The 15,793-nt window shown below is 38.4% G+C and overlaps 1 protein-coding gene across 5 annotated transcripts in view; it reads right to left on the bottom strand.

Moving 5' to 3' along the window:
• SF3B1 (splicing factor 3b subunit 1) overlaps window positions 1-6,398 on the bottom strand; it is a 47,249-nt gene extending 40,851 nt beyond the window's left edge. For 4 of the 5 annotated variants that reach the window (XR_012474191.1, XM_074215408.1, XM_074215409.1 and 1 more), the window contains exon 1: window positions 6,262-6,368. Coding sequence is in view for 4 of the 5 variants with exons in the window: in XM_074215408.1 (XP_074071509.1) it covers window positions 6,262-6,289 (28 nt within the window). In the remaining variant the exon portion in view is untranslated. Of the gene's footprint in view, window positions 1-6,261 lie in introns of all 5 variants that reach the window. The other variant, XM_074215407.1, reaches the window with a different exon arrangement.
• Window positions 6,399-15,793: the final 9,395 nt, after the last annotated feature.

Genomic DNA, 15,793 nt, shown 5'->3' with positions numbered 1-15,793 from the left:
AGCTAAGGGTAGGAGAAATGAAAAGAAAGAAAGAGATGGGAGAATTTTCAGAGGGGAGAATCAACAAAATTTGACAACTGAGAGGAATCAGGCCAACTAGATAGCAAAATGGATACAGTGCATGACCTGGAGTCAGAAAGAACCAAGTTCAAAATGACTCAGATTCTCATTATCTGTATAACCTTGCATAAGTCACTTAACCCTGTTTGCCTCAGTTTCCTAATTTGTCAAAAGAGCTGGAGAAGAAAATGGCAAATCACTCTAGAATCCTTGCCATGTATATGTCAAAAGGGCTCAGGAAGAGTCAGAAATGGGTGAATACACAACAAAAGATAATTATAAGGTTTGAAGCCTAGGAAAATGGTTGTATTATTATTCAGAGATAGCAGGAATATTTTAGAGACAGATGAGTTCAGTTTTGGACATTTTAATTTTTGAGGCACCAGTATGACATGGTCCAACAGGTAACTAGTTACAGGACTGGAACTAGTCCCCTTCAGAAAGGACAACTGAAGTTAAGGAAGTGAATGTTGCCAAATAGGAAAACCATGGAGAGAAAAAGAAAATTGAAAGCAAATCTTTGGGGAACCTCAATACATGAGGAACAAGCAAAAATAAAGGCATAAATATTTTACTGGTAATTTGTTAGTAATTTATTTGTGGTTAAATATAAGTTTTTCTACAGGATTAACACTAGAAAAAAAATTTTAAAAGCTGAGCATGATGTTCTCTATATCCCAAAGAAATCATGAAAAAAAGTGGTTCAAGTCAGGGGCGGCTAGGTGGCACAGTGAATAGAGCACAAGCCCTGGAGTCAGGAGTACCTGAGTTCAAATGCGGCCTCAGACACTTAATAATTACCTAGCTGTGTAGCCTTGGGCAAGCCACTTAACCCCATTGCCTTGCAAAAAAACCTAAAAAAAAAAATGATTCAAGTCTGACACAAATATTTATAGTAGCTCTTTTTGCAGTGACAAAGAATTGGAAATTGAGGGGATACCCATCAATTGGAGAATAGCTAAACAAACTATGGTATGTGACTATTACAGAGTACTATTATTCCATAAGAAATCAAGAGTGGTCAGATTTTAGAGAAGCCTGGAATTCTATAAACCGTTGCTGAGTGAAGTGAGTAGAACCAAGAGAACACTGTATATTATAACAACACTGTGAGATGATCAACTATGATGGATACAGCTTGAGAGATCAAGGACAAGTCTGAGAGACCAACTATGGACAATAATATCCACATCCAGAGAAAAAAATCATGCAGTCTGAATGCATATTATGTTCACTTTTTTAAAACTTCTTTTATGTTTTTCCTTTCTCTTGTTTCCCCCCCCGTAGTTCTAATTCTTCTTTCACAACCTAATATGGAAATATTAGTTAAACAGGATTGTACATGTACAACTTTTACCAGATTGTCCCACTATGGGAAGGGAAGGAGGGTGGGAGAAAAATGTGAAACTCATAAATTTGCAAATAGTTGAATGCTGGAAAAATTACTATTGCATATCACTGGAAAAATAAAATAAAATTTCAATAAAAAATAAAAAAATAAAAAACTTATCTCTTTCTTATAAGGGAAAAACTTGGAGATCATTTTGCTATTATCATTCCATTAGACAGATTCACATACAGGGCGATGGGTCACTAGTTGTAAAAACCTAAAGGATCTAAAAGACAAAGAAAGTGATACCTGTTGCATAGGGAAACTCAGAGAGAACAAACATTTATCTTCTTAACTCTCCATTTGTGACTCAAATATCTTTCAATATTTGACTCCAAATACATTAATAAATATTACCTCTCTTAATCCAATGAAAAATAAAAACCATAAAGCACTGTTCACAGAAATTGTTGTGAGAAGTAATGTTACCCCCAAGTAAGGAGTGGAGAGCAGGATAAGTTCAAAGAATTATAGATTTAGAATGGGAAAGAATTTTAAAGATCCACTAGCCCTCCTTTTACAAAGAAGGAAACTAACCAATACCAGAACTGAAGTGATCTGCAGTCATACAAAATAACAAAATTGGAATTTGAATCTCAACTCTATTAAATTCAATTCATCATTCTTTTCAAAACTTTACCATGCTAGAAGGGAACAGGATGATAAATCTACAAAATCTCAAATCCTCAGACCAATCTTGATAACTTTATTACTTTGGTTTCACTGTTACAAGTTCCTAGAAAATCCCAAACACTCAAATTATAGCACAAGAAACAAAAACCAAAATAAGATTTTTAGATGATCTTTGAGAAGCTCTCCAATTTTGCTGACATACTTCTATGTTGATCCATATTCAATTATAAGAATCACAGAAGGCAGAGATCATGTGCATTAAAACTTTATATACATATACCATGTGAGTCTACTTCACAACAGATACTTTATGATAATAATGGAATAGAAGACTATTAGTCTTCAAGTCAATCAATAAACATTAACTAAGAGCTTATTATGTGTCAGGCAATGTATTAAACCCTCAAGAAATTGGAAGTAACTTCAGAGATCCTCTAGTCCAACCTCCCACATTTAGTAATAGAGGCAACATGTAGATAACTGAGTCACACACATGTATACATTGCAAATGGAAAATAATCTCAAAAATAAGACAGTAGAAGGGAAATAACTAGGAAAGGTCTTGTGTAGAAGGTGGGATTTGAGTTAAGACTTGGAAGAGAGGAAGTAGAGGTGAGAAAGGAGGGAAAGCATCCTAGGCACAGGAGACTGGCAGTGAAGGGAGTCAGGAGACAGAATGCCCCGTGTGAAAAGCAATAAGCCAGTGTCACTGGATTCTATAATACCTGAAAGAAAAGTCTAAGATAGGAAAACAAAGCTCTTGACAGTAATAGGGAAGTTGGGGAGGAAAAGATGAATTCTTTAGACAAGCTAAGGTCTAAATGCTTACAGGGGCACACAATTCAAAATACCCTAAAGGCAAATGGGGATACAGAACTGGGGCTCAGGAGACAGACTAGGGTTATATTCATCTGGGAATCGTTTGCATACAGATGATAATTGAACCCATGAGAGCTGACAAGATCACCATTAAATAAAGAAGGGTTTCTTAACCTGGGGTCCACAGACTTGTGTGGATAGATTTCAGAAGATAGAGTCATGATTTAAGTCAAGAGAAATACATCTATTTCAAAAGAATTAGTTTCTTAAGTGGTCCTATTTATTTTATACATTTAAAACAATATTCTGAGATGTGTGGTTCGTGGATTTCAGACTAATTTCACTAGATTGCTAAGGAAATAAGTATGTGATACAAAGAATTTCTAGTATGGAGAGATAAGAAGGTCCAGGAGAGACCTACTGCCTGCCACCTACAGTTAATGGAAATGGTAAGAGTAAAGATTCATCAAGACAGACAGACAGGAATCATTCAGATAAGGAAACAGTGCTGAACAGTGTGAAATAATGCAGTAACAGGAGGATAAAGACTGAGAAAAGGCCTTTAGCTTTGGCAAGAGAGATTGCAGAGAGTTTAGAAAAGTAAGAAAAGAATAGATGTATCAAGGAATTTAGTTATGGAAGAGAAGATAATAATAATAGCTAGGGGGATAGTAAGATCAAGTGAGGGTTTATTTTTAAGAATGAGAGAGGGGGGCTAGGTGGCACAGTGGATAAAGCACCAGCCCTGGAGAGGAGGTACCTGGGTTCAAATCCGGTCTGAGACACTTAATAATTACCTAGCTGTATAGCCTTGGGTAAGCCACTTAACCCCATTTGCCTTGCAAAAAAAAAAAAAAAAACACTTAAAAAAAAGAATGAGACAAAGTCCTCTTTAAAGACATTAAGGAAAGAACAGGTAGAAAAAGAGATTGAATATTAGACAGTGGAGATAACAATAAAGGGACTATCTTCTTGGGAAGATAGATTATGGAGTTCTAGACCTCTTTTGGGTCAGGTAACTCTTTTAGCATTTTAGAGAAGCTGATGGATTCATTGTCAGAATGTTTATTGATTTTTTTTAAAATTCATAACTGATCAAAATAAATCAACAGGCATTTATAAGAATATAAAGAAGTAATCTCCCCCCCATCCAGTTTGTGTATTCTCTGAAATCTTAAGAAAACCTAATGTAAAAAGGTCTACCTTTGCAATAAGGGGTAGTACTTCATCTGAAACAGTAAAGGAGATATGGGGGGCTCGATTTAAGCAGGACTCAAGAAGAGGAAACTCAACAGATAGCTTCAATTACTTTGGTTTAGAGGGAAGGTCAAAGAGTAAGAGAACGGGGATGGGTTGCCATGGGAGTCTTGAGGAGGGATGGAAAGGTTTGGAAAAATTAGGAAGGTATAAAAGAATTCCCTCCTACCATAAGGGACCAGGTTAAGATTACATTGATACACTCAGAGGGTAAGAATAATCCAATTGACAAGGTATGCTAAGAAGTAGTGAAATGCATAGAGCTAAATTAAATCTTCCAAAGAGTTAAGATAAGTAAAGGAGGAAAGTGTATTCAATGATGGCCAGAGAAAACACCGAGGTAGAGAGATTGAAAGTTACTGTAAGGTTAAAGCAGGGTTAGGGGGTCATAAGCATAGGAAAAACTGGAATGGTAAAATATGATCAGATAAAGGAATTTCAGAATTCATGAACATGACTGTGGATAATGGCAAATGGCATGACCATTTTTCTCTGTGAGGCTGAGTAGACTGGAGATACAGTAGTTCATGTGAAGAACTCAAGAACCAGAGTTAATGTAGCTAGTGATGGAAAGACCAAATAAAAGTACTTCAAGTGGGGAAGGGGATGTGGTTAGGGAGACATAATAAGACAAAGTACAAACTGCAGGAGAGTTAAAGACCCATTTTTGAGGATTCTAGTAGTATAGGGACAGTCAAGTTGCTCAAGTACATCAGGAAAATCAACTCATGAAAACTACTTTACATTAATGGCTTCAATATCCTACCAACTTTAGCTTTTAAAGGAACTGTGAACTAAACAAAACCAACTGCTCTTAATTCAGTTTCTCTTTCTGTCCATGGCTACCTTGCAGTAGACATCTTAACAGGAACATTTTTAAAACGCAAAGCATAAAAACAGTGACAACCAGACTATTCCACAAAATTAAGAAAGAAGATTATATCTTTCAGTTTTATCAATCAGTAAGTTTTTTGCGATCTTTTTACCCAGTGAGTTAGCTATCCTTTCCAGTTTTGTGTCATCTACAAATGGATCATTATTCTGACAATTACAATAAAGAGTGCCTGAAGAGGCTTCCCTAAGCATGACTCTGGGCACTGATATTCAATAAAAGAGCAACCCTCGTTTTTCACAAACGAGGCAAACACTTCTAAAATCGCCACCTTGTTTTTAAGTAGTATGAGAGATAGGGCTAGTTTGAATCGCTTCGAATTCTCAGGCGGAACATTCTCTGCGAGTCTCTTGCGGGCTACCCAAATTGGAAAAAACCAAAAATGGGGCTCCACGTTCAAGTCAAGAAATGTTCGCTACGCGCTGACTACGTGCCAGCCACCGTACCGAGTGCTGGGTATACAAAGAGATTCCATTTCCCTGGTCAGAAAACTGGGAGGGGGGGAGGGAGGGAGGGAAGTCAATTTGCTACCAAGGTGCTAACAGCCCTCATTTAAAATAAGGTCAAAAGGGAGAACGAACACCTAAGCCTCCCTTCTCCTCTCGTCAAACGCCAAGTCAAGGCGAATAATGGGGGGCAGGGGTGGGTGCCCGGTTCAGTCAGGGAATATCTAAATACCGACCGGCTTGGCATTAAGCAGTAGCTGGGGCAAAGGCGCGGGCTGCCGCGCGTGTGCCCGCAGCGGGGCCGAGGCCTAACGGGCCCGGGAGGAGCCGCAGCGCGGCGCCCCGGAGGAACGCACCCTCTTGAGCGCCTCCCTGCCTCCTCTCGGGCACAACAGCGCGGTTCCTGGGGGCAGGGCCGCGCAGCGCGGGGGCCCTCCTCGCCAGCGCTCCGCGCTCCTGCGCCTTCATCTCCGGGGCTCCGGGGCGGCCCATCGGAGCGACGGGGAAGGCCGGGGAGCGTCGCCCCGAAGCACCAAACAAAGCGCGGTCGGGGGAGGGGGTGGGCGGCTGGGACGCCATTACATTGCATCGAGGCCTGCGCCGCCGCCCAGTCGACCCCGGACCCCGCGGCGGGGGTGGGGTGGGGGGAGCGGGCCGGGCTCCCCGATCCCGAAGAAGTAAAAACAACGGGGCGAGGGGCAAACGGGCCGCGGGGGGCCTGAGAGACGAGGTAATCGAGCGGCGACGGGGGGAACATTCCTTACCTTCGTGAGTTTTGGCGATCTTCGCCATTTTGTCCACTCGAACACACAGACGGAACTGGTACGTCCAAGAACTTCCGCTCGTGGCCGCCGCCACCGAGGAAAATAGAGGGGGAGGGGAGGCGGCGCCTCTGCGCAGGCGTCAAAGAGGAGGGCGCGCGAGCGCGCGTCACGTGACGGAGTACCCGCTTCGGACGGAGCGGCCCGGTGCATTGTGGGTGCGGGAGGTGCCGCGAACCCTGAGGTCAGCCCTCGGGCGGCCCCAGAAGAGAACCGAATCGGCGGGATCGTTAGGGCCTTCGGCTGGGAAGCTTCTGCGGGCTGAAGGTGCGCTCTGTGGCGTGCCGTCAGCGGAAGCCGCCCCGAGACCTTTAAAGGTCCCGCATGCCGTGGATCCCTCCGCCCCCGATAGTAGTCACGGGACCCTCGTGCGTGACGCTCTCACAATGGGGGCGTCTGTGAGCGGGGATGCGCGTCTCGGCTCTAGAACTTAGCGCAGGCCGGCAGAGCCTCCTCCGGCGGACCGAGCCGCCTTGAGCCGCCTTAGGCTTGCTTCCTTCTTTGGGACCTGAGAAGAAGATCCAGGCCGATTAAACAATTCGTTAGGACCGCTACAAAAAGCGCTTCTGATCCCTAACACCAAACTACCACTGCTAGCAAGTTCTTTCTTAACCTCAGCCTTTTTAGAAAGAAAACACTCCTTTTATGAAACATATAATCCTAAACTGGGGAAATAAAGCAAAAAAGAATTGTTAATAGTGAATATTGACATAAAAAATTTTTTTAAGTGAATTCCTAACAGAAAGATGATCTGAGGGGAACAAAATGCTATGATTTTCTTATTCCTGGAAACTATACCTCAATTAATGCAGTCCAGGCACATTGCCTCATTTGGCTGCAATATTTTGGCAGCCGTTTCATTTTGAACTTGTAATCTACTTCTGTAACTCATTTATTCTCTCTCTCCTCCCCCCCAAAAAACGTCTGTTATCTGCTTCCCCCACATTGTACTTCTGAAGTTGCTTTTTTTTTACTCAAATATAATGGGACTTTACATTTATCCCTATCAAATTTTACATTATCAGATTAAACACAATGCCCTAGTCTGTCAAGATCTTTTTGCGTCCTAATTCTATTCCCCAATGTATTAATAATTCTTCCCAGCGCAATGTTATCTACAAATTAATATTTCATCAATGGTTTTATGTGGGTCATTGATAAAATGTTAAATGGCATTAGACCAGACACTGATCACTGGTTCTTAGCTGTAGAGATCTCATCATATTGACATTGAATCATTAAGAACTGTTATTCAACTTCAGTAGGAACCAATAGTCAAGAATAAAAACTGGTTACTGAGCCAAAAATGAAGTTGAAGAAAGGATAAAATGCCTCCTTTGGAAGAACCCATATAGCTCAGTCAATAAACATTTATTAATCAGCTACTATGTAGATATTCTTTGCCCTTCATTTTTGAAGAGGACCAATGACATTATGAGGGATGTCTTGATTTGAATTGGATTTAAATGAGGCAGAGTTGTACAAAGTTTTAAGCCTCTCTCTTCCAGAGTCATCAAAGTCCAGGAGAAAGAAAAAAGTTCATGGTGCCTGTTTCAATCACCTTTATGGTCTTTGGCACAAATTGTTCTCATCCTCCCCTTCTTCTGGGGAAGTATTCACTGCTTGGGGTAGACACCTTACCTAACTCAGCAATGGGTTTTTGGTCCCAAGGTTACCCTCAACCTGATTTAGCCCATATGCAGAAATGTTTTACAGGGCTATGATTGATACTTTGCTATGGCTTCTTGGAGACAAAGTTGAGAACTGAGGGCCAAGTGGACACCAAAAATAGATGAGTAGCCCTAGTAAGGGCTCAGCAAGCCTTCCTATCAGAGGTAGTAGTCTTCCTTGAACACTCATACAACTCTATGTAGAAATATAAAGAAAGGCAAAAAAACAACTGAGCTCATAGTCACTGGAGAGAGAAAATGTGCAAACTGTATACAAATAAACTATATGCAGGATAAATTGGAAATAATCAAAGAAGGGAGGCACAAAAATTAAGTTATTGAAGAGTGGCTAGGTGGTACAGTGGCACAGTAGATAGCACACCAACCTTGGAGTCAGGAGTACCTGAGTTCAAATGTGACCTCAGATGCTTAATAATTACCTAGCTGTGTGGCCTTGGGCAAGGCACTTAACCCCATTGCCTTGTAAAAACCTTAAAAAAAAGTTACTGAGAAAAAAAAGGCTCTAATGGCTTAAACTGATACCTAACCATTACCACCTACTCTTAGAGTGGCCATGCAGCTAGTTCTCCAATCTCATTGTATTATAAACTAGTCTAAAATACATCTCTCTGCATCTTCACATGGATAATATGAAGTAGTTTAACAAAACTTTGTTAAAATTTAGATAAATTATATCTATTATATTACCCTAATCTTCTAGTTTAGCAATCCTGTTCCCCCCCCCAAAAAAAAAGATAAATTGGAAATATTCAGTAGAAGGCACTAGTACTAAGGGGGAAACTGAAAAGGTTTCCTACAGAAGGTAGGATTTTATCTGTGACTTGAAAGAAGCCAGAAGGCAAATGGAGAGCATTCAGACCTGAGGGACAATGAGTAAACTTGCAAGGAGTCCAATTGTTTATTGGTTAGAAAAGGTCCAGATTAGAAAGGGATTCAAAGGGATTCAAAAATAGAATTTATATTTGACCAAGAAGGCACTAGAGTAGGGAAATTTATATTTGACCAAGAAGGCACTAGAGTAGGGAGGATATGTGACATGGTAATACCTGTACTTTATGATCATTTCAGCAACTGAGTAAAGGATAAAGTGGAAAAAGAGAAATTTTAAGGGCCAGAGAACAATTAGAGGGCTACTACTGTAGCATAGACATGAGGAAATGAAGGTCTACATCAGGGTGGTAACAACATTTGGGGAGGTAAGAGAGTAGATACAAGAGAGGTAGGAGGGGGCAGGTAGGTAGTGGCTAGGTGGTATAGTGGATAAAGCACAGGCTCTGGAGTCAGGAGTACCTGGGTTCAAATCTGATCTCAGACACTTAATAATTACCTAGCTGTGTGGCCTTGGGCAAGCCACTTAATCCCCATTTTTGCAAAAACTTAAAAAAAAAAAGAGGAGGTAGGAAAGGTAAAAACAATCAGATTTGAGAGATTGGATATTCAGAATGAGTTTAAGCAAGGAGAAATGATGGGGACTGAGGGAGGTTTGTAATGGGTTCAAGTGAAATGTGGAAACTTACAGACCAAGATGGCGAGGCTGGTGGTACCCTTGAGAAGTTTGGAAGAATGGAAGGTTTGGAGATAAAGGTATGAGTTCAGTTGTGGAAATACTAAATTTAGGATGTTACTAAATTTAGGATGTCTATAGGACAACCTGTACATGTCTGATAGGCAATTGGTAATTTAAGACTAGAAGTTGGGAGATTATGAGAATTATCTGCATAAAGATGATAATTAAAATCATGGAAACTGCTCAGATCACCAAATAATATAAAAGGAAAAGAGAAAAGAATCCAAGACAGAACCTAAGACAATCCTCAGGATTAGCACATGTGAACAAGATCTAGCAAAGGAAACAAAGAGCAGTCAGATAGCTAGGCAGAACCAGGAGAGAGTAAATGTCATGAAAAATCTGAAGAAAAGATATTGGAAGAGACACAAAAGCAATCTCCTTTATTGCCTTATGATCTCAGTAAGAGACCATGGCATGGAATATTTAATATTTTTAAGTTCTGCAGCAACATGAGGGCAATGATCAACCTTGATGGACTCATTCAATCCATCAGTGCAACAGTAAGGGACAATTTGGGGCTCTCTACGATGAAGAATACCATCTATATCCAGAGAAACAACTATGGAGTTTGAACAAAGACCAAGGACTATTAACTTTAATTTAGAAAAAAAAACTGATACCTTATTGTCTGTTCTTGCTATCTCTTATACTTTATGTTTCTTCCTTAAGGATATAATTTCTCTCTTATCACATTCAATTTAGAACAATGTATACCATGGAAACAATGTAAAGATTGGCAGATTGCCTTCTGTGGGGGGTGGGGGGGAGGGAAGTAAGATTAGGGGAAAAATTGTAAAACTCAAAATAAATAAAATCTCTAATATATATATATATGTATATATATATATATATATATATATGTTTTAAGTTCTAGAATTCCTTCCCTAACTTGTGCTGTCCTGATTTGTAAGGAACCCCACATATCCTACTAGTCTAGACTAGTTTTAGCCATGTACTACCTGTATTTTCTCATAATCTTCTCACCATGCATCAGACACATTTCCCAACCATTCATCTTTCAAGATTGCAGTCAAAGACTCTCAGATAATTCCTATATACTCTCAATATAAACTCAATCCTCTCAGAATAAATTCTTTTTAACTCTTAAAATCCCTCCAGAAATAGAGATAACTCTACAAAATGACAATTAAAATTCTTTGGTTTCCTTTTAGACTATGGAATACAGTTTAAGAAGTAGTATCATATAGTCAATAACAAACTAGTCTTAAGAGTCAGAAGGACCTGGATAAAAATCCTGCCTTTGACAATTACTAGCTTTGTGACTGTTCAATTCACTTAACTTTTGGCTTCAACTACAAAATAAGAATGTTAAACTTAATGACCTTAATCCCTTCCAGCTCTAAATCTCCAATCCTAGACATTTCTCCAGAAGATGAATTTAAACAATTTTCTTAGGAAAAATATTTCCTCAACCCTTTCTGTCTTTTCCTGGTTTCCTTCAAACAATGACTGTAAGTCTCTCCCAAATGATTTCATTCTAGTTTTTACAAAATCCTATAGTTTCTGTGAGAGAATTATTGACGTTGATATTACAATGGTTTAAAAATAGAAAAGTTCAGTGGAACAGACTAAATTAGGAAGAATCAGTTGCAATCAAATTTAGTAATCCAGTGTACCATAAACTTAAGAACCTAAACATTTTGGGGAAGGATTCTCTAGAACCACTGGGGAAAGTAGAAAGCAGTTTATGAAAAAAAAAATAAGGTTAAGTCAGCAATTTATACCAGACACCACAATATATTCTAAATGGTTTATCATAAAATAATTGGAAGAAAATGATTATCAACTGGTGAAAACTTGTTTGACAGGTATAGCCCTAATCCTCCAGAATATAGACATGCTTCCAGGTTAATAAATCCAGAGACTGAGTATTCCCCTTCAGGTTCTTATTGAACTGGCAGAATTAGAATTAAATTGGCTACATCCTTAACTCTCATTTCTTACTCTTTATTTGGCACTTTAGAAAACACTGCCTTGGGGCAGCTAGGTGTCACTGTAGATAGAGCACTGGTCCTGGAGTCAGGAGGACTTGAGTTCAAATCCAATCTGGGACACTTAATAAGTGCCTAGCTGTGTGACCTTGGACAGGTCACTTAACCCCACTGCCTTAAATAAAATTTAAAAAGAAAAGAAAATACTGTCACTTTATTGTCTTATATATTAGATAGTAGTCTTCTTTTAATATTATATAGGTTCTTTGTTTAGAACTCTATATAACTTAATAACTTTATATAACTCTATGTAACTATATAACTTTATATAACTAACTATATAACTTTAAGCCCTATAATTAATAATAGACAGGAGAGGGAAAGCCAGCAGAGGCTTTTAGTCATTCTAGGTCCCCACAACTTGACAACAGTAAAGGTCCGGGTAGCTAGATAACTGGCCAGCAGAGAGAGTCCTAACCCCAAACAGTCTGGACCTTTGGAACTGGAACAACAGGACTGTTGGGAACAAACCACTGCATAGGTAGAGCCTGGACATAAAGGAGGAAATAAAACTCTGCACAGGCAACTCCTAGGCTGCAGGGGCAGCCTCTTAGGCAGTGATGAGCCACGGATCAGATCCTAGACCCAGCAAAAAAGCTTAAGTATTCCAGGAACAGAGCTTAAAAATATCAAAATGAGCAAAAAAAAAAAATAGAAAAAGAAAAAGTGCTAACCATAGAATGCAGATAAAGATGATAAAATGCCACCTCAGAAGAAGAGAATAGTGAAAGATTTCCTACATGGGAAGTCTCAAAGGAGTCTATGAATTGGATTCAAATCCAAAATATAAAGAAGCTTAAAAAAGAATTTGAAAGCCAAAGAAGAGAAGAGGAAATATAGAAAAAAGAGATGAGAGCCATACAGGAAAATTATTAAAAATTGACTAAAAAAAATCAACTCTTTAAAAGTAAAAATAACCAACTGGAAAAAGAATGTAACTCTTCAAAAAATAAAACTGACCAACTCAAAAAGGAATGCAATTCATCTGAAACTTAAATTGGACAACTGTAAAAGGAATGCAACTCATCTAAAACTCAAATCAACCAATTGGAAAGGGAATGAAACTCAGCAAAAAGTAAAATTAACCAACTGGAAAAGGAAATACAAAAGCTAACTGAAAAAAATAAAACCCTAAAAATTAGAATTGAACAAATAGAAACCAATGAATCTATGAGACAAGATTCTTCAAAGTAAAAAGAAGGAAAAAATTGAAGAAAATGTAAAGTACCTTTTAGGTAAAACAAATGACTTGGAAAATTCCGGAAGAGATAATTTATGAATTATTGATCTATCAGAAAGCCTAAAACTAAAAAAAAAAAGCCCAGAAAATATATTTCTGGAAATTATCAGGAAAACTTCAAATCTGCTAGATCAAGAAGACAAAAATAACTATTAAAAGAATATACAGAACTCCTACAGAAAGAGACTCCAGGATAAAAACTAAGACTATCCTAGCCAAATTCCAAAATTCTCAATTAAAGGAAAAAGTATTGCAAACAGTCAAACAGAAGCAATTTAAAAACAAAGGAAATGCAGTCAGATACAGGATTTATCAGCTTCAACACTGAAGGATGGGAGGGCCTGGTCATGCATAAATAGTCCAGATGAAAAACTAGAATGTTTACTCTAAACTTACATGTCTCATGGTTCCTTTGACCTACTTTAATTCTGTCTTGCTCATATAGCTCAGCAATTTCTCTGATGAGGACATGTTATACTGGATGATCTTGTGCCAGTGTTCCCATACCTTAAATCAATTGTAAAGTTCTTAAGAGAGATCTTCAGGGTATTTCAGTACTTTGAGCACTTAGAAGCTTTATATTTAACTAAATCAAAAGTGATTTTAAACTTAGAGGTTTGTAGTACCACAGGGGCTGAGGGTGGAAGTGTTTGACATAAAGAGACTAGGAAGTGATTTTATCTTAATCCATACTTTAATTAATGAGGGTTTAAGTAACATGGTTAAAGTGTGGGAGAAAGTATGCTAGGGGTGAGTGGTACTGATGGTTCATGAACTTTTTTGGCTTTGCATGAATGCTTTGGCTCATAAGGATTGTGTGTCCTTGAAAAGGGGGTAAGCTATAGAGTGATTATAATTTGATGTGATTCATCACTAGAGAAGTGTATTTCTAATGAGACAGAAGGGGGAGGGTACTTAATGACTATGATTGATTACATTTTAATTGATAATACTTTGAAAACAATGAAAACATTAAAAAAGGAGAAGGCTTAGGCATTACCTGATAAATAACACCAGGTAAAGAGGTACAAAGACTTATTATGGTATTGGGAAAGAAGGGAGGATGTAAACACTGAGTAAATCCTATTCAATAGATTTGGCCCAGAGAGAGAGAGAGAGAGAGAGAGAGAGAGAGAGAGAATAAGATACATTCACAATTGGGTTTAAAAAAATCTATCCTACTCTTGCTGAACATGGGGGTGATGATCAACCTTAATGGACTTGCTCATTTTATCAGTGCAACAATCAGGCACAATTTGGGAGTATCTGTGATGGAGAATACCATCTGTACCTAGAGAAAGAATCATGGAGTTTGAACAAAGACCAAAGACTATTACCTTTAATTTAGGGGAAAAATCCATTATCTTATGTAATTCTACTATCTCTTATACTTTATTTTTCTTCCTTAAGGATATGATTCTTCTGTCATCACATTCAACTTAGATCAATGTATACCATGGAAGCAATTTAAAGACTAACAGACTGCCTTCTGGGGGTGGGGGGGGAGGGAAGTAAGAATGGGGGGGGAAATTGTAAAATTCAAAATAAATAAATTAATTTTTTAAAAAATCCTACTATACAGGGAATGGGGGGGGTAGAAAGTCATCTAAACAATGGGGAAAATGTCAATTGCTCATGGTTAGCTCAAGCTAATAAAATAAAGATGGCACTTCTATCCAAATTGTTTTTTAGATTTTTTGCAAGGCAAATAGGGTTAAGTGGCTTGCCCAAGGCCACACAGCTAGGTAATTATAAGTGTCTGAGACTGGATTTGAACCCAGGTACTCCTGACTCCAGAGCCTGTGCTTTATCCACTATGCCACCTAGCTGCCCCACTGTGCCATCTAGTTGCCCCCTATCCAAATTAAATTACTTATTCAGTGTCATACCAATCAAACTACCAAATAACTATTTTACTGAGCTAAAAAAATAGTAATAAAATTCATCTGGAGCAACAAAAAAGTCAAGAATATCAAGGGAACTGATGAAAAAAAAGAAAGGTAGCTTTGCTCTACCAGATCTAAACTTATACTATAAAAGAGCTGTCATCAAAACTGCCTGGTAGTGATTGAGAAATAGAATAATGGATCAGTGGATTAGCAAAGGTTCAAAAGAAACAGTAGTAAATGATGATAGTAATCTATTGTTTGACAAACCCAAAACATTAGTTTCTGGGATAAAAACTCACTATTTGACACAATTTTCTGGGAAAACTGGAAAATAATCAAGCAAAAACCAGGCATAGACCCACATCACACATCCTATACCAAAATAAAGTCAAAATGTGTACAGAATTTAGACATACAGGGTGATACCATAGCCCATCAAGAAATACTGTATCTGGGACAGCTAGGTGGCACAGTGGATACAGCACTGGCCCTGGAATCAGGAATATCTGAGTTCAAATCTGACTTCAGACACTTAATAAATTATTACCTAGCTGTGTGGCCTCGGGCAAGCCACTTAACTCCTTTGCCTAGCAAAAACTAAAAAAAAAAATACTGTATCTGTTGGATCTATGGAAAGGGGAAAAATTTATGATCAAACAAGAATTAGAGTACTTTATAAATTGCAAGTTGGATGACTTTGACTATATTAAATTGAAAAGGTTTTGCACTAATTAAACCAAAACTATCAAGATTAAAAGGAAAACAAACCTGGAAAATGATTTTCATAACTGAGGTTCTGATAAAGGTCTCATTTCTAAAATATACCATATTTCCCTTTTTGAAAAATTTGGGGTCTAAAAACTGGATGCATTTTGTACAGTAGTTGTAGATTTTTTCTTGCATTTCCTGCTGTTTTGCAATTGTCTTTACACTCATTGTTTTGCATGTTACTGGTATACTAGGTTACATTTTGCCACATTTTGCTCAGAAATGGCTCAGAAAAGATTTTTGTACAGTGCTGAATTCAAGTTCAAAGTGATCCAGTTTGCAAAAGTGAATGGAAATCATTCTGC

Source organism: Macrotis lagotis, chromosome 1, assembly GCF_037893015.1.
Source record: "Macrotis lagotis isolate mMagLag1 chromosome 1, bilby.v1.9.chrom.fasta, whole genome shotgun sequence".
Taxonomy (NCBI): domain Eukaryota; kingdom Metazoa; phylum Chordata; class Mammalia; order Peramelemorphia; family Peramelidae; genus Macrotis; species Macrotis lagotis.
The sequence above is the reverse complement of the archived record's forward strand: the minus strand, read 5'-3'. Positions and strand labels throughout refer to the sequence as shown.